Source organism: Balaenoptera acutorostrata, chromosome 11 (assembly GCF_949987535.1).
Source record: "Balaenoptera acutorostrata chromosome 11, mBalAcu1.1, whole genome shotgun sequence".
Classification (NCBI taxonomy): domain Eukaryota; kingdom Metazoa; phylum Chordata; class Mammalia; order Artiodactyla; family Balaenopteridae; genus Balaenoptera; species Balaenoptera acutorostrata.
This window is the reverse complement of record NC_080074.1, coordinates 4,342,714-4,363,947: the sequence shown is the minus strand read 5'-3', so window position 1 is coordinate 4,363,947 and position 21,234 is coordinate 4,342,714. Positions and strand designations below refer to the sequence as shown.

Sequence of the window (21,234 nt, the reverse complement as noted above, 5' to 3'; positions counted from 1 at the left end):
AGACAAGGTTGACAGATGAAGGTGCTCAGCCCAGAGCTGTTTGTTCCCATAGTGAAATATCGGAAGTAACGTAGATGCCCACAGAGCGGGGAGTGGGTTGGAGACGATGCTACTTCTATACAACAGTGTGACGCCTTGTGCCTGGCACAGTGGCATAAAAAAGGAATTTAAGGGGGTGAGAGGTGCTGAATGGAAGGGCTGTCTCTGCGGGGATCCTCATGTGTCCAGCTGTTGCAGTGAGGACGGTGATGTCCTGTCTGCTCTGACCTCTGCTGCGTCACCGTCCAGCCTGGCCGTGGGCGCCCCGTGGCCCCTCGGCTTGGGAGAGCAGGAACTAACCCCCCGGCTGGGGCGGGGGCGCATCCTGCCCAAGGAGGGTGTGCTGACCCCGGCCACTGGGAGTTCCAGCTTTATGGCTGCCTGGGGCATTCCGGGGATGTTCCACGTTTCTGGATTGGGCGAAGGATGTCACACTGCATTGTCCTTCTGAGAATAAGGTCCAAAGTGCTCAAGGCTCCCCAGTGGGAATCATTTCCAAATGTTTCTACAGCTTGGGCACAAAGTTCTCGCCCCACTGAGCCAGCTCCAGGAGTCTGAGCTTCACCTGTGCCTGCCTTTCTCAGAGTTGAGGGAGGCCGAGGGGCCGCCACTCATCCCTGGGCCATTCTGCACCCCGAGACGGGGCCTTGGTTCCCCCATTCTTCACGGGCAACGGCAAGCAAATTCCCTTTGTTCCTTCCACGTGTAATCCGGCCACTGTTTACTGGAGCTCCCTGTGTGCTCGGAACTTTATAAGCTTTATCCATCTCCTCAGCCACCTTCAGAAGGTATTGTGAGCCCCGTTTTGCCGTCCAGGAAGCTGTGGCTTAGAGAGGTGAACTGTCCTGCCTAGGGTCACAGAGCAAGAAGGCGCTGGAGCTGGGATTGGAGCCCAAGCCTGTTCGGCTCCAAAGCGGACACTCCTCCTACTCCCCCCTGTAGCTGCTGAGGGCTGGCTGTGGGCTGAGGGCTGAGCAGGAGAGGGAGGCCTAGCTCTGCGTGGGTGGGAGGGAGGGAGGGCGCGGCAGACAGATGTTGTCAATTGTGAGTTTGCTCCAGGCCGGGCTGGTGGGCGGGCGGGCTGCAGGAGCGGGGGAGAGACTGGATGGGGGTTGGGCCGGGACCGGAGGGGCTGTGAGAGCCACGAGGGGTGAGACTGTGGGCGGGAGAGCTAGGCGGGCCCGGCTGGGATCGGGGTGGAGGGGTATAGCACAGGGGACATCGGCCTCTGTCAGGCCACGTGGCTGGGTCACAGTCGTCTTGGGGGTGAACCACAGGCCATGTTTTATCTGTGACAGGTCAGGTCCTGCGTTTCGTGAATGCTTCCCTTAGAATCAATTGGAGCAAGAACGAAGGAAGGAACGAATGAATGAGTGGGACCACTGGGGGTCACCCCGGTAACCAAGAGGCTCTCCCTCATGAGGGACCTCGCTGTTTGGTGCTGGGAAGCCGGTGATGCCAATTATATCTGAGCCCCAGCCCATGGTGCCCCCCAGGTTCACCAGATGGCATCGTTGAGAAGTGTGGAGGGGGACAGCTGAGGTCGGGATGGGCCGAGCGGCCGGTTGGCAGTGGGCCGGCAGACTTTGCTCGGGGGTGGACTGTCATCCTTAACCAGACCCCCTTGCCAGCCTGGGGGAACCCAAGAGAGCGCGGATGCGGCAGCATATCTTCCGCTCCGAGCTCCCCCGGCTGCGGGTGGGGCTGAGGCTGTCATCGTCGGGGGACCTGGCAAGGCCCTTCCTCCTCCTTGTTCAAGAAATGCCCGGCCCAGCCTCGGCTCCTCACCCAGGCACGGACCACGCCCATCGGGGTCTCCGCGGAGGTGAGCCCAGAGCTCAAGGGCACCGTGTTCCAGGCGCAGTTTGTCGGCAGAGGTGCTCGAGGTGGCCGCGGGCAAGCCGTCACAGCCGGTGTTTCTGGACGCATCGGCCTCGTGCTGAGCCCTGGAGTGACCCTCTCTTTTGGGGCCACCCCGAGGGCCGGGCCTTGGAAGAATAATGAGCTCAAACAGAACACCCAAGGCCCTTGGTGCCAGGAAACACTGCCAAGCCCGGCGGGATTTACCCCGTGGGGTGCGGGAAGGCCAGCCGTGAGAAACCGTGGCGTTTCTTAGAGCCCAATTTTGAATGTCCTGCCGAGAGGTGACCTTCTGCCCCGGAGCAGAGGCTGTTGCCACTAACGCCCCCTCCTGGCTGCGGGTGGAACTGACGCTGGGGGCGCCTCGGTACCCGGTTGCTCCTCCCTTGGGGAACCGTGGGGTCCCCTCCTTCCTGTGAGCCGAGGGGCCCAGCGGGGCAGCAGCCTGGGTGGGGCCAAGCGCCGGGCTGGGTGCTGGAGGGCGTGGGTGCCCCAGCTGCTGGACCCACCTGAGCCTTCCATCTTTCCCTTTTGTGAGCAAAGAGGCAACCTTGTGACAAATCAAGGGCCGAGACCGTCACCGGCCTCAGTTTCCCGACCCGTACAGTGAGGACTGATGCTCTCCTAGCAAGTGGCTCCGATGATGAAGTGAGAACACAGAGCGGGTCCCGGAAACGTTGGCTCTTTGCTTCTCCCCAGAGCCGGCTGGTTGCATTTGAGGCCCCGCATGACTGTTCTCTCCCCTGTGCTCTGCTCATGCTGTACCTCTTCCCTGGTGTTCGCTCCCCACTCTCGAGAGAAGCCTTCCTTGGTTGTCCCAGTTTGGGGGACACCTCTAGGCCTCCCCAATTCTGCACTGTTCACTTTTAGTGAGACAAACCATCTGTGACCCCATAGGAGTGGGGTCAGCTGCGTCCTGGATACCCACCCGCTGGGCTGGACGGCCACTCGGCTGTGCCTTGGTCAGTAACACCTGTCTTTCTTCCCTCTGGACTGTGAAGGCAGGGACCCCGTCTGGGCAGGTCCCCGTCCCAGTTTTGGCATCTGGCTGGGGCAGGGATCCCGGTGCTGAGCTGCAGCCCCGTCAGAATTGGATTTGGAAGGTAGTAGTTAAGGTTTCAGGCCTTTCTAGGAGGAGCGGAGTGTGTGCTCCCAGCCCGCGACTCAGCGGAGTTTTCAGTACACGTTTGTCGAGTGACTGAAGGACCAGATGTGCCGCGGCCCTTTCGGCCCCGTCCTGATGCTGTAGAGGAGACCGAAGGAAGGGGTGTCCAGATGGTGCGGCCGGGAGGGGGCGCTCTCGGCCACCCGAGGGAGGCCGCCCGTCTAAGGGGACCTTGGGCGGGGTCCGAGGTGAGTCACCTGTCGCCAGTCACCCCGTTCTCTTCCCTGCACGGCAGGCGCAGACGTCCCCATGGAGGCTTGCTGTGCAGACGGACATCGAATGGCCACTCAGCACAGGGACTGCTCACTGCCATACGCCTCGGAATCCAAGGAATGCAGGTATGTTTGCCAGTGCTGCTGTTCTACCAGAATAGTGTTCTTCTAAACAAAAGCAGGGGAGAAAGGGACAGTGGGTGCCAGGCCCCCGGGAGAGGCTGGGCCCCCAAGGCCAGGCTGCGGGAGATGTGGGGGGCTGGTGACCCCCACGTCCCTCCTCTTTGCTCCCACGGGCCTTGTACGGGACTCCGCTTACCCTTCCCGTGCCACCCTGGCATTGCCGGGCATCCTGTCATTTCACCGGGCTGCAAGCAAGAGGATGTGGGTTTGTAGCCCTCGCTGCCGCACCTGGGCAGTGTGGCCAAGTCACCCAGAAAGGGGGTGGTCATTGGGGGGGGCGGATGAGATCGTGTGACTGGAAGCCCTTTGCAGATAAAAGCCTGGGCCACCTTCAGACCCCGAAAACACAGACGAGCGAGTCCCAGAGCAAAAGTCCTGCCAGACCATTGTCTACTTCATACAGTAGCCAGCATCTGGATCAACTATTTTTATTCCTCTCTTCCTAAATTGACTCAAGCTCCCTCAAAGTTTTGGGAGAATGTAAGCTTAGAATAAATGATAAAGATATGTAACGTTGATCATCACCGTAAAAATAATAGCAAGCCTTTATGAAGCAGACTTTGTGCTGGGCGTTTGCTGCCCTTCATCTCATTTCACCGTGTTACTGATCCCATTTTACAGATGAGGATACTGAGCTTTCCCCAGTACGCACAGCTGGTAGGTGATGGCGTTAGGACTTGAACCCAGATCTGCTTGCCTGGGGAGCAGAGGTTGAGGGGGAGGCGAGGGTATGAACGCATTCCATTACACTTGACATCCGTTCATTTTCTCTGCCTCTAATCCAAGGCTAAGCTGCTTGGACGCTTGGAGCTGTGGGATGCTAGGTGGAGAGCCGCCTTGGAAGGAATGTGCAGGGGAGGCTTGTCTGCCTCACTCTGGAGTTTTGCATTTGTGTTGGCATCGAGCAGAGACTGCTGCCTGCCAGCAGTGACGGAGGATGTAAATCTCGATTTAGGAAATTCTTGAAAAGTCAAAAGCATTATAGACCAAACAAAGGAAGAGAAGACAGGGCACTCGGATTGTTTGAATTGACTGGGAGACCACGCCGTTAGCATTTACGGCGCGTCTGATGAGTGAGAGCAGGGATCTTGGCTCCCAAGTGTGGCTTCGAGCTAGAAACGTCAGAGGGCGGCTGGCAGTCGCGGAGCGAAGCTGGGTGGTGAGCGCCAAGCATTCTGTTTGCAGACTGGGCTCTGAGAGGTAGCCGGGCCCCGGGGACCCACCTGGGCCGGCTTTCAGGCTGTGTGACTTGAGCCGACTTGGAACCTCAGTTTCCCCATATGTAAAAGGAGGACAGCGATAGCTTCCTTTCAGGGTTGTGATAATGACCGAGGCGAGGGAAGCAGCCGGGACCACCAGGCCAGGCTGTGGGGCTGTATGTGTCTGCTCGGGCCGCCGGCACAGATACCTCTGCCTGGGTGGCTTAAACCACAGACATTTACTGTCTCACAGCCTGGCGGACAGAAGTCTGAGATCAGGGTCTCAACGGGGCTGGTTCCTCCTGAGCCGTCTCTCCTGGCCTGGGGATGCCAGCTTCTCCCTATGTCCTCACATGGTCTCCCCTCTCTGTGTGTCTGTGTCCTAATCTCTTATCCTATAAGGATGCCAGGCAGATTGCACTAGGGCCACCCTAACCTTAATTACCTCTTTAAAGACCCAATCTCCAAATAAGTCACATTCGGAAGTCCTGGGGTTAGAACTTCAACATAGAGTTGTGGGAGGCAGGGATACAATTCAACCCAAAACGGGGAGCCCTGTTTGTAAATCAAAGGCTTACAAAGTGAGGCATCAGCCAGCTGACCCCTCAACGGACAGAAGGAGGAACTGAGGTCAGCAACTTAGTGGCCTCTGGGCCCTACTTGTGAGTTTGGATTTTAGTCACAACTGGATTTGTTACTGACTTCTCCTCACCAATGTCTTGACTGAGTTTTGGAGGTATCTTGAATCCCCAGTGGGCTCCAGACTCTAGAGAAACTACCTTCTTGGCTATGCAGCAGGCATTCGTGTTATGACCTACATTTTTTTTTTTTTTTTGAGAGTTATGTTTTATTTGGTGGACTTTCTGAGGACTTCAAGCCTGGGACACAGCATCTCAGATAACGCTGAGAAAACTGTTCCAAAGAGGCAAGGGGGGAGCCAGGATATATAGGAGTTTTTGCAACAAAAGACCAGGTAGTCGGAACATCAAGATTACGGTTCATGATCTACATTTTGGGCAGGGGTAAATTTCAAACACGCATTCAGAGATTTCCTGAAATGTAAGTCATATCACCTGAATGGCCGAGAGGGAAGGTCTTCTCTCTTGGGGGCAGATATGGGTGCAAGTCCAGGTTCCCCCTGACCCCCGACACGTTTCCAGTGGGGCCCACTCACTTCATCACGTGGGACCCAAGGGAACTCTGGCTGGATAGTGTGAGTTTCCATATGACAGGGTCCTCAAGACGCGTTATTCAACTCCCAGGACGCTGACTGCCAGCGATTGGCCTTTTGTTTCCCCGAGGCCCAGGGAGGCCAGTGGACTTGTCCCTGAACTCACGGGCAGGGGCTGTGTCTGTGTCCAAGGCCTCTTAGTGAGTTAGCTGCCGGGCTGCTGGGCTCTGACCGCACCCCGGTCCTGTTTCCCCAGGTGCTGCCTGCTGCCCCTCCAGCCTGCCCTGCACCCTTTTCCTCTTTGTCACTTAATGTCGGGGTCTGAACCCCATACCATCTGCAGAGGTCAGAGGCCAAGCCTGGGGTCTTGGGCTCAAAGTCAGATGCAGCTCATCTAAGAACACAACTGGGTTTTAATTCCAGGGGCAGCACTGGGTGCCACCGTAGGGGGTGCTCAGGAGAACAAGAACCGCCCCCCCCGCCCCAGCCCTCCATGCTCTCCTCGCCCAGTGGATGCGGACGGCACACGACAGATGACTCTGAGCCCCAAGTCAGAGCCGCGGTGCTAGGATGAGCGGGGCCGTGTGCAGTGGGGAGTGACAAGCAGCGCAGCGATGCTGATAGCAGGGATTTTCTAACAAGTTCAGGGGTATTGTTTTTAATGAAGGCAGAGAAGGGAGAGAGCAGGTCGGAAATCCAGTCTGCTTTAAGAGGGTCCTCTTAGGGCTTCCCTGGTGGCGCAGTGGTTGAGAATTCGCCTGCCAATGCAGGGGACACGGGTTCGAGCCCTGGTCTAGGAAGATCCCACATGCCGCGGAGCAGCTGGGCCCGTGAGCCACAACTACTGAGCCTGCGCGTCTGGAGCCTGTGCTCCGCAACAAGTGAGGCCGCGGTGGTGAGAGGCCTGCGCACCGTGATGAAGAGTGGCCCCCGCTTGCCGCAACTAGAGAAAGCCCTCGCACAGAAACGAAGACCCAACACAGCCAAAAATAATAAATAAATAAATAAAATAAAATAATAAAATAAGCTCATAAAAAAAAAAGAAATTAACAAGATACTCAAAAAAAAAAAAAAAGAAATGTTTAAAAAAAAAAAAAAGAAACAGAGACCACCGGCCACTTGGTAACTCAGTAGTTCGGGTATCATTTTTCTTCTTTTGAAGCGGTATTCTGCCGGGATCTCCAGTTTTAAGTTCTCATTCATTCGGCAAATCTTTATTGATCCTCAGGGCTGTTCTAAGCTCAGGATGAGGAGAATGGGATCATGCAGGTGGGCGAGCCCCAGGCCGAGCCTCCAGGGTAGAGTTGAGGAAGGACGGCCCTGAGGGTTCTGTGGGACCTGAGAAGCCCGGGGTTGGTGCCACTGGCAGACGAGGGGATTGGCAAGGACCACAGAGGGGCCGGCCCCTCTCTGCACACATGGGCTCCAGCTGGGCACGTTCGGCCTCTGCCTGAGCCTCTAACACATGGCACGTTTGGGGGCGATCGGGAGACGGCAGCTGGCGTTTCCTCGACTCATGCATTGCCCTGCATTCTGGCCTCGACCAAGGGCCAATATGCCTTAGGACCCAAATAGAAATTTGCCTCAAACCTTGGGTTGAATTAAGCCCACAAGTCTCTCGGAGGAATTTGGATACACATGGAGCCAAAACCCAAAGCAGATCCTCAGATGCTGTTTTTCAGTCTACCCGTCACTCTCTGAACCCCTTCGTTCATTTATTTCACAAATCGTATTGAGGGCATTCTGGACAAGATGGAGATAAATCAGTGAACAATATAGGCAAAATCTCTTCTACGGAGGATACAGATGACGACGACATGGTAAAGTCTATGGTTTGTAAGAAGGCACGAGGTGTCGTGGGAAAGGAAAACCCAGGGACAGGAAGCAGGGTCTCCTGATCAGGGCAGGTTTACAATTTTACATAGAGCTGTCTGGGGACGCCTCGCTGAGAACAGGCATCTGAGCCAGGACCTGAAGGAGGCGAGCAAGGCAGCCAGGTGAATGCTTGTCCAAGTTGAAGGGCAGCAAGGGGAGAGCAGCTCTCTGGACGCCCAGCACCAGCCCAGCCCCATCAGGGCAGAGCTTAGTAACTGCTGCCCCAGAAGCCGCCTGGGTGTGGGAGGCAGAGCTTCCCCACCAGGCCATCCCTCTCCCCGTCCCTGAAGCCTCTGTACAGGCCGGGCACACAGTAGGGCCACAGCCACATTTTTTTATAAATTGCAGTAAAATATACATAACACAAATTGTACCATCGTAACCATGTGTAGGTGTACAGTTCAGTATATTCACATCACTCTATCACCATCACCATCGTCCATCTCCAGAGCTTTTTCATCTTCCTAGTGAAACTCGTACCCATGAAACAAAACCTCCTTGTTACCCCCCCTTCCCCAGCCCACCCCTTCTATTTTCCGTCTTTATGAATTTGACTCCGCTGGGTCCCTCATAAAAGGGGAGTCAGTATTCATCCTTTTGTGTCTGGCTTATTTCACTTAGCTTACTGTCCTCAAGGTGTATCCGTGTTGTAACATGTGTCAAGGTTTTCTTCCTTGTTAAGGCCGAATCCAAGTCCATCATATGTACAGACCGCATTTAGCTCATCTATTCCTTGATGGACACTTGGGTTGCTCCCGTCTTTCAGCGATTATGAATCATGCTGCTGGGAATGTGGGTGTGCAAGTATCTGTGTGAGTCACTGCTTTCGATTCTTTTGGGTTTATGTGCAGAAGTGGGATGGCTGGATCCTATGGTCATTCTATTTAAAATTTTTGGAGGACCTGCCATACTGCACCATTTTACCTTCCCACCCACAGTGCATGAGGGGTCCCGTTTTTCCACACCACTTGTTTTCTGTTCAGCCAATAAATATCTTTGAGTGAATGGATCAATGGATGCATATCTGCTTGCTCTCCTGATAATGCAGTGAAATGCCTGTCATTTGCAAATCCACTGAGAGCATGAGTGGATGTGTGGTAGCAGAGTACAGGCATATCTCACTTTATTGTGCTTTGAAGGTTGTGTGTTTTTTTTTTTTTTTACAAATTGAAGGTTTGTGGCAACTCCGCGTTGTCAGATGATGGTTAGCATTTTTTAGCAAGGAAGGTTTTTTTTTAATGAAGGTATGTATTGCTTTTTTAGACATAATGCTATTGTACACTTACTGGACTACAGTACAGTGTGAACATAATTTTTATATGCACCAAGAAACCAAAAAATTCACGTGACTAACTTTATTGTGGTTGCCTGGAACCAAACGTGCAGTATCTCGGAGGTCTATCTGTGCAGACAAATCCATCCCGGAGCCTGAGGGCAGTTCTAGAAGTGCACGGGAAGCCGGGTGCAGAGCTCCGGGCCCATAGGGTGGAGGCTGGGGAGGGCTGGCTGGGGGCGGAGGCAGCCTGACTGGCAGCACACAGAGCCCAGCGGGGCCCCTCCCTCCCCGGACCGGTGCAGGTCTGGCGGCTCCTCCTGCCCTTGTTGGCTCTGGCCAAAACCAGGGTTATTTGGGGTCTGGTGGGAGCCAGAGCTGTGATCACACACCTCCTCCTCCCTCACCACCTGGAGCTGTGTCTGAGGGACCAAGTCTGGGAGGTGATGGTCCTTCTGTCGACATAAGCTTTTGTGCACGTGTGTCCTCGGGTTTCCGAGGACCTTCCTCCCAGAGCCCTCAACGGGGCTGGGAGACGTGGATGCCACGGCCCGGTGTCACCGTTGCCACCATCCCTCACTCTGTGGCCTTGGGCAGGCTACTCCACCTCTCTGGAGCTGTTTCCACAGATTCCGGAAACTGGAGATGAGTGTTGGGAAGAATTCAACTTGATAAAGGATCAGAAGGTCTGGCCCAGAGTCAGCAGTCAGCTGTTTTTGTTTTTTAAAATAGGTGGGAACTTTCTGTGGCTGAGGCTTAGAGGTCAGAGAGGTGAACTGGGGCTCTGGCCACACAACTGGGTCTCTCGACTCCACTCCCAGACACCACCCTGCATCCAGTCTTTCTAATTCAACACTGTTGAGCACCTTCCGTATGCAGACGTTGTGTGTGTGTCTCTGTGTGTCTGTGGATGAGTGGAGGGGATGGGGCAGGGGGGCACCCAAAGATGACAGAGCTCCCATCCCCGAGGGGCTACTGCTTCCAGGCCCTGAGCACCGCCTGGTGGGCCCCCCGCCCCACAGAGCCCTTGGGCCAGCCTGCCCCCTCTGCCCACAGGATGGTCCAGGAGCAGTGCTGCCACAGCCAGCTAGAGGAGCTGCACTGTGCCACGGGCATCAACCTGGCCAACGAGCAGGACAGCTGCGCCGTGCCGCGTGGTGACAACGCCAGCCTCGAGGCCATGTTCGTGAAGGTGAGGACCTGGGCCCCTCCCAGCTCAGCAGCCACTTCTTCAGCAGGAGGCCTGGGGCGCTCTCCTCCCTGCACCCCCGACCTCAGACGCCTTTCCTATGAGCAGCGCATTGTGCTCAACTCAGCGGGGGGAGGAGGGACACTCAAGTCTCCCCACCTCCTCCAGTTTATTCAGTAAACCCTGGACAACACCCCGGGCCCTGTCCAACACCAGGGAAGCAGGGATGGAGTGACCCAGCCTTGCCCTGAAGACTGCCAGTCCCGGGGCTTCAAACAGGAATGCAGAGGTCAGAGCAGGGGTTATCTGGGCTCAGGGCCTTCTGAACCCTCTTCTCAATTCAGATAGGCATTCCCCACCCCACTCCGGAGGCCCTCCAGCTTCCCTCCTCTCCCGAACTAGTCAGAGCTCAGAATGGGCCCCCACCAACACCTCTGATAACACATGACCTCCGTAACTGCCCTAGAAGAGGAAACTGAGGTTCAGAGAGGCCCACACTCCAAAGTGGCCTCTCAGCAGGGGTCCTTTCAGGACCAGCAAGGGAGGGATCTGGTGAGGCAGGGCTGGGAATGTGGTCCGTCTGGCCCAGAGGGAACCCTGCCCAAAGGTTGGCTATGAATGAATGACGTAATCCAGCCTGGGACTCCAAGTCCAGGCCAGGTCACTCAGGACCTCTGTCACTGTGGAAGGCCTGCATCTTTGCACAGATGTGGAAAGGTTACTGAGAGCGTTCCCAGGTCTGAAGACTGTAAATACACTAGGCTGTCCCTCTCTTGCCACCTACTGAGGGAGAAAAACTGCCCGACCAGAAGGAGCTCAAGTTTGGAAAGTTAATTAACCTGGTCATCTGGGTTTCTGTTGGAGGTGCCAGGTGACAAGAATGAATTCCCTGGGAGAAAGATGCCCCCGTTCCCAGTTAGGAAAGCCATGAAGTAATTTCAAGGAGCAAGCATTGGAATGAAGTCTGGATCCCGAGGCGGGGTGTGTGGGTTCCTTTCTGGGGATTCTCTTTCCACGCAGGTCGGAATGTGGAGGGAGATTCCACGTAGAGGAGCTGGGGGTCCAGAGCCCCTCTGCCCACCCTCAGCCTCTGTGGGCTTTCCTGGGAGGAGGCTTCTGGTGTGAGAGAGCCTGGGGGGGTGGCGAGGGGGGGGTGGTCTGGTCAAGGGGGCCCGGGAGCCAGGACCTCATGTGTTCAGTGACTGCCTCCCAGGAAGGGTTGGGGCTCTGCAGACGCTGTCTGCCCCGCAGACACTTCCGCCAGTGTCCCCCGACTTGAGAGAAAGGCATGGAACTTTCTAAGGGGCGTGGAAACAGATCTCTGTGGCAGATGCGTGGTCTGTGTTTCCGGGAAGGGGGCTCATGACCTAAAGGTGGAAGAGGTAACTGAGGTTCCTGCTCCTTCCGGCAGCAGAGGCTGGGGACCCGTCAACCTTTACGAAACTCAGGCAAAGCCACCCCTCCTCTGCTCCTGCTATGCACCTTTTGGAAAGCTCTATGCTTTTTTTAGCATGATAAGGACTGAAACGGGGCTTTTCACGTGCCAGGGTGAGTGTTGTCCCTGGGATTCAGCTGTGGCTTTTGGACTCCCTGGGGTCCAGGGGACAGGCAGCAACTCTGTTCCTCACTTGATGACCAGGCTTGAGGTTCCCTTCCTGCTGCTTGAACCACCCTCACTCGGTGCGGGAAGAGGCAAGGTGCATATTCATCCTTCCAGGCATGGTAGAGAAATCTCAGACCACGCAGAAGTCATGGACCCTTAGGGAGCTCTTGTGTGAGCCCCAGGAGGCCCTCTCCTAACCCCCTCTTCCTGGAGGTGGAAGCTGGGCCGGCAGGGATATTGGGGGGCAGTCAGGTATCGTGGAGCACGTGCTGGGATAAGGCCCTTTAAGGTTCCTTTCAAAATTAGGACCTGCGAGATCTGGGGGCAGCAGGCTTCGGGCTCGGCTTGCTTTGCTGTTTCCTGCCAACATGTAGAAGATGCGGCCCAAGTCAGGCACATGTCATCACCGTCCAGGGAGCATTAGCACAGGGGGCTGAGGGGTCCGTGGGGATCCGCTGTGTCCTGTGTCTGGCTTCCCCAACGGGAGTCTCCTCCTGTGTTTGCAGAGGTGTTGCCATTGCTGCCTGCTGGGAAGGGCGGCCCAGGCCCAGGGCCAGAGCTGCGAGTACAGCCTCATGGTCGGCTACCAGTGTGGGCTGGTCTTCCGGGCATGCTGCGTCAAGGGCCAGGAGACAGCAGACTTTGCCCCGGGGGACGTTGGGGACCTTCAAGAAGCAGGTAATTCCCCCATTTCTTCCCTCTTGGGCAGTGCAATTAGTTAAGGTCACCCAGAGAAACAGAACCAATAGGACCTGGAGAGAGAGAGAGACATTTTAAGAAATTGGTTCACACAGTTGTGAGGGCTGCCAGATCTGAAATCTGCAGGGTGAGCCCACAGGCCAGGGACCCAGGGGAGAGCTGATGTTGCAGCTCGAGTCCAAAGGCCATCTGCTAGCAGGGTTCCTTCTTACTTGGGGGAGGTCAGTCTTTCTCTTAAGGCCTTCACCTGATTGGACGAGGCCCACCCACATGATGGAGGGCAATCTGCTTTACTCAAAGTCTGCTGATTTCAATGTCAATCTCATCTAAAAAATACCGTCACAGCCATATCCAGACTAGTGCTGGACTACATATCTGGGTACCGTGGCCCAACCAAGTTGACACATAAAATTGACCATCACAGGCGGTGTGGACACGCACATTTACCATTGCCTTAACTCAGCACAGACTGGTTCTAGTTGTCAGAGCAGTTTCACATTTGTCATCATCCTGGAGTGAAACTGAGGGCTTGGGATCTGGGATCTGACAAATCTGTGTTCATGTCCCTGTCCTGACATGTATTTGGGGGGCACACTGGTGCATCCAGGCCTCAGTTCCCTCATCTGTGAAAAGGGGATAATTAGAGTCCTGCTTCCTCAGGTTGCTGGGACTAAATGGGAGAAGGGGTATAAAGTGTTTGCCATCACAGTTTGTCCCGTCTCTCCAACCGCCTTGGGCAGCGTGGGTGGCTGGCCGTGCTCTTGTTTCACAGATGAGGACCTGGCACTCAAGATCACGTGGCCAGGGGACTTCCCTGGTGGTCCAATGGTTAAGACTTCACCTTCCAATGCAGGGGGTGCAGGTTCGATCCCTGGTCAGGGAGCTAAGATCCCACATGCCTCGGGGCCAAAAAACCAAAACATAAAACAGAAGCAATAGTGTAACAAATTCGATGGAGACTTTAAGAATGGTCCACATCAAAAAAAAAAATCTTTAAAAAAAAAAAATCACAATTATTAAAAAAAAAACGATCACATGGCTGACGTACAGAGGAGGGAGAGCGCTGGCCTTCCGACGCCTGGCCAGTGCCATCTCTCCATCTGGAGCTGAGGCAGGGAGTACCACTCGTTAATAGCAGGGGCAACACTCATTCATAGCAGTCTGTGAGCATTCAAACACTAGATATTTATTCAGCAAAAGGGCGAATGACCCCAAGAGCAGCCTCAAGAGGGCTCCCAGCTGTGTGTCCACCAGTTCAGTCTCCATCCTCCATTTGTCTGAAGCCACGTAAATCCTGAAACCTTGGGGCTTCGTGATTCAGTTACATGGTTCAGGAAACTTCTTGGTTGTCTAATCATCTCTTCCGCTTATGCAATGGTTTCCTGTGCCATAATGGAAAGAGCCCTGGAAAATTTCAAGCATCTGCTCTGCCCCAAGCTTGCTGCGTGACTGGGACCTTTGCCTTCTCACTCTGAGCTCCGTCTGCCCTCTGTTAAAAATGGGAAAGGGGCAGGAAGGGGCTCGGAAGGACGAGCTCACAGACCAGTGGTCCCTAAGTCAGGCCATCCATTCATGTGGCTTTGGGGTCCTCGGTCAAAGGACCAGTCTTTCATTCTTTGTTTTGATTTCTCAAGTCCAGGGCCCCATGGCCGCCGTGGGGCTGATTTCAGATATTTTAGTCATAAAGGGGGATTGGAACCACGTTCTGGCTCCTTCCTTGACTTTTGAAATCATGGATGACATTTTCACTTTAAACAAACTCAAATTCTTCATACTGGTGGAGAATTTCTCCTGTGTCTCCAGGGAGGACTTTTGTTGATTAATGTCTTGTTTCATTAATGATCTCTGAGCTTTTCTGTTGCTCCAGATGTCTTATTTCTCCCTTGTCTTTTATCTGCTTCGTTTCTTGCCTCAGACTTTCCTCAGTGTCTCTATGAGGACTTCCCTGTGTTTCCTCCTCACCCAGACACAGACCTGCCTTCCTCTCTTCCACTGACATTTATTGTGGGCCTACTGTGTGCTACCGTAGGGGGCCCACAGACCAGTGCTGGCCTGCAACAAAATAAGTACAGAAATTGGGAGTAAGCTTTTAGAAACTTCTATAAGCATTTGATAGAGTAACATGTCTGTTTAAATATAAAATTGGGACCTACATGTCTGTTTTCTTATCTTAGTTTTTCTAATAATCTGTGTTATAAATGATCAAAGTATTGGTCTAAGATGGGGGAAAGAACCCTGTTCCTTTGGGACGAACTGTGCTAGGGCGTATCTTGGTTATGTCCATTCTACAGATTGGGAGACTGAGGCTGTGGAAGCTTGGTTCAAGATTCCTTTTCTAGCATTCTTTGCCAGGCTTGCTGGCTCCTGAAAAATGCTGTGGAAATCTTGATGACCTCATCACCTGAGTGATAAATAGTTTCTCATGAGTCCTCCCGGCCTTGTTACCATGAGTCCTTCGGAGGATGGGGTCTGGACACCCTGGCCTGTGCCTGGCACATGGCAGGGACTTGGGCTTTGCTGGGATGGAATGCACCAAGTGAATGAAGAGTCCCCAAATTAAACATTCTTTTTTTTTCTTTTTTTCTCTCTTTTTAAAAAATTGAAGTATAGTTGATTTACAATGTTGTGTTAATTTCTGCTGCACAGAAAAGTGATTCAGTTATACACACACATGTATATACACACACACACACACACACACACACATTTATATACACACACACACATTCTTTTTCATATTCTTTTCCATTATGGTTTATCCCAGGATATTGAATATAGTTCCCTGTGCTCTACAGTAGGACCTTGTTGTTTATTCATTCTCTATATAATAGCTTACATCTGCTAACCCCAAACTCCCACTCCATCCCTCCCCCACCCCCCTCCGCCTTGGCAACCACAAGTCTGTTCTCTATGTCCGAGAGTCTGTGTCTGTTTCATAGATAGGTTCATTTGTGTCATATTTTAAATTTCACATATAAGTGATATCATATGGTATTTGTCTTTCTCTTTCTGACTTACTTCACTTAGTATGATCATCTCTAGTTGCACCCACATTAAACATTCTGAGCAAAGGTGCTCCCAGCCTCCTAACCTAGAGATGACTCACACCCTAAGGGTCTCTGGCTTAGTTCCTCCCTAGCTGAAAAGTTCTTTGAATTATTTAGGAACCCTTACCATATCTTAATAACCCCTAAAAAATAACGCCTTATGCATAGTTAGTGTCTATAAATTATGTTATGATGAAACTTACAGCAGAATTACTAATATGTGTCTTTCTACTGATGTCTGCTTTTCCAGTGTGTGTGTATCATGCGCTCACTGTAGGCATTTTAGAAGACACGGGAAGGTAGAAGGAAGAGGAAATCAACACGGAGATTAGTATGGTTTCCATTAGGTCACGTTTCCTTCCAGTCTTTTTTCTGTCTCTCTTGGCTTCTCTTGTGTAGGTGTGGCTGTGCTGGGGATACCTTTGATTTATGCTTTGCCACCCAGCGTTGTAATGTAAGGGCTGTTGGATTGTGATTGAATGGTGATCATTGTCATTCCATCTTGCGGAAGGTCCTCATCAGCAGAGCACTTGGTTTCTCAAGTATTCTAGGAATTCTTGGGTCTACCCACCCAGGTTAAAAGGACTAATCCATTTCTTCTATGCCAGAATTGCCAATGGAATACAACCCTTTAAAATGAGGGCCCAGGTCTCCCACTGGGTCCCTCTCTATCCTATTGCCCTGTTGAATCTTAATTATTGAGAGGAGGGGCCTTGTCCGTGCTGAGTGCTTGACCCTCAGAGCTGATACTCAGATACCTTTGTTGAATGAATTGAGTGAGTGACTGTTGATGCCCGGCACTACATTGAGCTTGGCAGGCAAAGTGTATAAAATAAGTGAATTCATTTCCTGGGGCTGCTGTAATAAAGCACCACAGACTGGGGAGCTTAAACCACAGAAATGTGTTGTCTCACAGTCTGGAGGCCAGAAGTCCGAGACCAAAGTGTCTGCAGGGCCGGCTGCTTCTGAGGCCTCTGGGGGCATCTGCTCCAGGCTTCTTTCCCAGCTTCTGGGAGCATCAGGTATGCCTTGGCTTGTAGACGGCTGTCTTCTCCCTGTTTCTTCACACTGCTTTTCCTCTGCATATCTGTCACTGAGTCCCAATTTCCCCTTTTTGTAAGGACACTCATCATTGGATTAGGGCCCACGCTAATGACCTCATCTTAACTTGATTGTCTGCAATGACCCTTCTCCAAACTAAGGTCACATTTCCAGGTACTGGGGGTTAGGACTGCAACATCTTCTGGGGTTTGGGGGGTGGGGGGACACAATTCAACCTGTAACCATAAGCTTTTACCAGGTGCATTGTTTTCAGTTTGGAAGATGTGACTTAGTTTATAGTAGGGCCGTGACTGCATTTGCAGAAATATTTGAGTAATGTGGACAATGTAACCACACTCAGCATTAAGTTGATGACTACAGACAGGCCCTTGTGCCAGTGCTGTTTCTGTTATAATAGATCGTTTAGAGATTTAGCTACATTTATAAGTGTGACTCTGTTTTTAAAAAGGATAAAATGAATACTGAGCTTTTTATAAGATGTACCAACAGGCATTACTGCCTGATATTTACAAGAAGAGAATATGCTCGGCGTCGCCTCTGCGTTAACGTGGGCACTGCGTGTGGACAAACCTGTGTTTGCCTCTTCCCCCTCAGCTAAGGTCTCTGAGATCGAGGAGGGACAAGAGGACCCCTACCTGAATGACCGTTGCCGAGGTGAGACTGGCCCTCCCCAGGGCTAGCTGGTGGTTAATGAAGCCCGAGGGAAAGTCAGTGCTAATCTCGCTGGGAGCCTGACCGCAGCCCTTTGGCTGGGAGTCAGCTGTAAGTCCCTGTTGTCCGCACTCCCGGGCTCCTTCCCTTCCTCTCCTCCTAGCTGGGGTCTGATGGGCGAGCGAGGGAGAGGGTGGGCTTGTAGAGAAGGGGCCGCTTGAGGAGCTGGTGGGCAAAGCTCTCCCACCACAGCCCACAGACTCTGTGAACGGTGACCCCCAAGGCTGGGAGCCCCTTAGGGGACGGGGGTGAGTGATACTTCATTTTGCGGCTGGAGCTCCAGCTGTACCATCTGTAATAGTCATTTGTCTCATAAGAGAGGTGTTTGCAAATTTAGTCAGTAGGGCCTTGGGACTTCCCTGGTGTTGCAGTGGTTAAGACTCCGTGCTCCCAGTGAGGCAGGGGGCCCGGGTTCAATCCCTGGTCGGGGAACTAGATCCCACATGCATGCCGCAACTAAGAGTTCTCATGCTGCAACTAAGGAGCCTACCTGCCACAACTAAGACCCTGGGCAACCAAATAAATAAATAAATAAATAATATATATATATATATATATATATATATATATATATATATTTAAAAGACTTTAAAAATGGTCCACATCAAAAAAAAAATCTTAAAAAAAAAAAAGTCACTAGGGCCTTGCACCTTTGTTTTCCACATGCTAAGACTTTATTTCTCTTCATGGAACATTCCCGCATGTCTGGACTGGCAAGTCTGCTCCCCGAGTACATTCAGTGGCTTGCCTTGTGGTTGGGCTTTCATTAGGGAGCCAGTTTAATCACAGAATGATGTGGTGGGTGTACAGTGACACTCGGCACAGAGGGCTGGGGGTAAGCGGAAGGGAGGGCAGAGAACCCCAGAAAGACTCGTAATCCTCGCTGGGGGGCGTGCGAGGGTCTTCCTGGGGGAGGGGATAGCTGGTTTGCAATGGGTGAGGATGGGTTAGCCAGGGAGATGACATTGGCAGGGGGTTTGTGGCAGTGGGAGCGGGGACTTGTAGACCCGCAGCAGCTGGGCACTGGTGGGCCAGGGGGTGGGGTGCAGGGAGAAAGGAAGAGGCTGGAGAAGTGGGCAGGGCCCTGCAGGCCCTGGGCAGCAGTCAGAATTCTATTTCCTGGAATCTTTGCCTGGTAGAGGTTTTGTCCCCATGGGATTTGCTCTTTGAGCATCACGCTGGCTGCCCTGCAGGAAGCATGGTTGGAGGGGTGGTACCAGGGATGCTCAGAGAGCCAGGTGAGCGGGCGGCCGGAGCTGAGGCAGTGGCGGTGGAAATGGGGTATCGGGGCCCCGCACACGCCCCGATCTGTCAGATCAGGGCTGGGACCTGAAGCCGCAGTCCCTGGGGCGTCTCCCATGGGAAGGGAGGGCGCTGTGAAGGCTGCAGTGGGCTCCAGCCTGGGGAGCCTGCCCTTCTGTGTCAGCCTACCCTGGGGGCGCTTTCTCTGACCCCGTCCAAACACCTGGAAAAAACCAGGAGGTCTCCGGGGTGCACCTGGCCTCCGCTCACATTTGCTCTGACTCCAGGCGGCGGGCCCTGCAAACAGCAGTGCCGAGACACGGGGGAGGAGGTCGTCTGCTCCTGCTTTGTGGGCTACCAGCTGCTCCCCGACGGCGTCTCCTGTGAAGGTAAACGTCGTCCTGCCCTGGGAGCCTCTGCCTCTGCTTGACAGCCAGGCAGGGCCCGCTTTGCACAACCTGGGGCCCCATTCATAGTTGAAGAACAGTCCAGGACCGGCTTTCCAGCATTTCCTGGAGTTTGCAGCGCCTGGCTTCCAGCCACGGCTGTCCTCCAGGAGGATGTAAACATCGTGCTGTGAAAAGGGGTGGGGTTTGGGGTCTGACCGGGCTCTGAATCCAGGATCTGCTGAATGGCCCTGGGCACGTCCCTCAGCTTCTCTTGGCCTCTCATCTGTGAGATGGGGGAGATGGAGGGAGGTGATAGCCCCAAATAGGGGGTTCTCTAGGCTCACATGACTCCAGTTCAGGGCCTGGTGCTTGCTTAGCAGATGCTCAGAAAGAGCAGTAGATCTGAAATAGATCAGCAGGGCAGAGAACCCGTTGCTTTTGCTTTGGCTCTGATGGTGAGTGCCCAGGGCTCCATTCTGGTGCACGGCCTGAATACGCACATGCCCGGGGAACTTGGTGGATGCGGGGGATCGATCCCACCGTGGCTTCTGGTACGTTCCTTCTGATAGAGCGTGCGGATCGGTTGTTCTTGCTGGTTACTCCTGCGTCACCTGTGTCTCTCCTAGATATCAATGAATGTATCATGGGCGGCCAAAACTGCCGGCTTGGAGAATCCTGCATCAATACAGTGGGCTCTTTCCGCTGCCAGCGTGACAGCAGCTGTGGGACTGGCTATGAGCTCACAGAGGACAATGATTGCAAAGGTAGGATAAGCTCCGAGTCTCAAAACCTCACGCCCCAGAAGTACATGTGATGCGATGGGGAAGTGGCACTGGGCTCCCTGGGGTCTGGGCTCCGTGGTGCTGTGTCCCCCCTTTGGCTGCCTGGGGCACCGGCCAACCCTGTGATTAGTGAAGATTTACCTCCTTTACTGTAATGCTGAGTTAATGACAGTGGAGAGTTTGGATTTCTGAAAAGGCTTAGAACACGCTCATTTAAAAACAAGACCAGAGATGAATTTCAGGTGCCCACATGTGCTCTCTAGTCCCCCCCACCCCCAAGCTGTTTTTTTGCACAACAGCTGCCTTCCATCTGATTCCAGGCTTCCTTGAAGTTCAAAGCATATTCCCTTCCGCTGCATAAAAAAACATGACATTTCTGGCTGCTGGCTTTCCCCCGCCAAACCATAGATGTTATTTGGCAGATAAGCCTTTGATGAGGATCTGTTAGAACATAGTTTTCTGCTGAGGGTTTCCAGCCCTTCAGAACGACAAGACCACTTGTGTAAAAACGTCGTTTGGATTATGAGGGCCTTTGGATGAGCTCAGTCCTCCCCACCCCTGCAGACTCCCTGGGCGGTGTGGACCTCGAGAACCCAGGGGCCCAGCCAGCTGAGTATACACTTTTGAACATTTGACGCCATGAACTTCAAGGGGAGGGCAGCCAACACGTCCAGTCACGACAATCACCATTGTTAATATTTGGAATATGGCGAGGACTGCAGAGTGAATAAGTTTATAGGGACAGTGTTTATTACCACTTTAAGATCATCATCGCTTTATAATCTAAACTAAACATGCCTGAAATGAAAACCAAACCAAACCAAACCACATATTGCCAGGAAAATGCCTGGGTTATTTATTGTATAACAGAAAATTTGTATCATAAGAACCTTGGGGAAAAAGTCAGAGTTTTGAATCTTTAGAAACACAAGCACCATTTGGCTAAGGCCCTTTTTGAATGTGACCTCTCTATTGGAATGTTTTGGGTTATAGTCTGAGTAATGAGCATTAAAAAAAAAAAAAATTCTTGTGATTTTAAAGTGTTGAAAGATGCTTCTGGCAGGACTCTTGCTAACAATTTCCTTTTTTTATGATGTACCAGATATTGACGAGTGTGAGAGTGGTATTCATAACTGCCTCCCCGATTTTATCTGTCAGAATACTCTGGGATCCTTCCGCTGCAGACCCAAGCTACAGTGCAAGAGCGGCTTTATACAAGATGCTCTAGGCAACTGTATTGGTAAGACGCTGCCGCCAGGGCTAACGGGTCCACCAGGCGGGGGAACCATCCAGTGATGGGGCACTGCATAGGGTATAGAACAGAGGTCAGCAAGCTTTTTCTATAAAGGACTGGATAATAAGTTATTCATTGTGGGCTGTGTGGTCCCCGCTGCAACTACTTAGCTCTGCAGTTGGAGCTGGAAAGTAGCCATGGCTGTGTGAATAAGTGGGTGGGTCTGTGTCCCAATAAAACTTTATTTACAAACACAGGCGGCAGCTGGGTTTGGCCCCAGGGCTATAGTTTAGCAATCT

The 21,234-nt window shown here is 52.9% G+C and overlaps 1 protein-coding gene across 2 annotated transcripts in view; it reads left to right on the top strand.

Moving 5' to 3' along the window:
• Positions 1–21,234, top strand: part of FBLN1 (fibulin 1) — an 82,987-nt gene that overhangs the window by 11,590 nt on the left and 50,163 nt on the right. For both annotated transcript variants that reach the window (XM_057556532.1, XM_057556533.1), the window contains exons 2-8: positions 3,300–3,402; positions 10,034–10,169; positions 12,276–12,447; positions 17,172–17,231; positions 18,818–18,919; positions 19,546–19,683; positions 20,804–20,941. In XM_057556532.1, the coding sequence (XP_057412515.1) occupies positions 3,300–3,402; positions 10,034–10,169; positions 12,276–12,447; positions 17,172–17,231; positions 18,818–18,919; positions 19,546–19,683; positions 20,804–20,941 (849 nt within the window). The remainder of the gene's footprint in view (positions 1–3,299; positions 3,403–10,033; positions 10,170–12,275; positions 12,448–17,171; positions 17,232–18,817; positions 18,920–19,545; positions 19,684–20,803; positions 20,942–21,234) is intronic.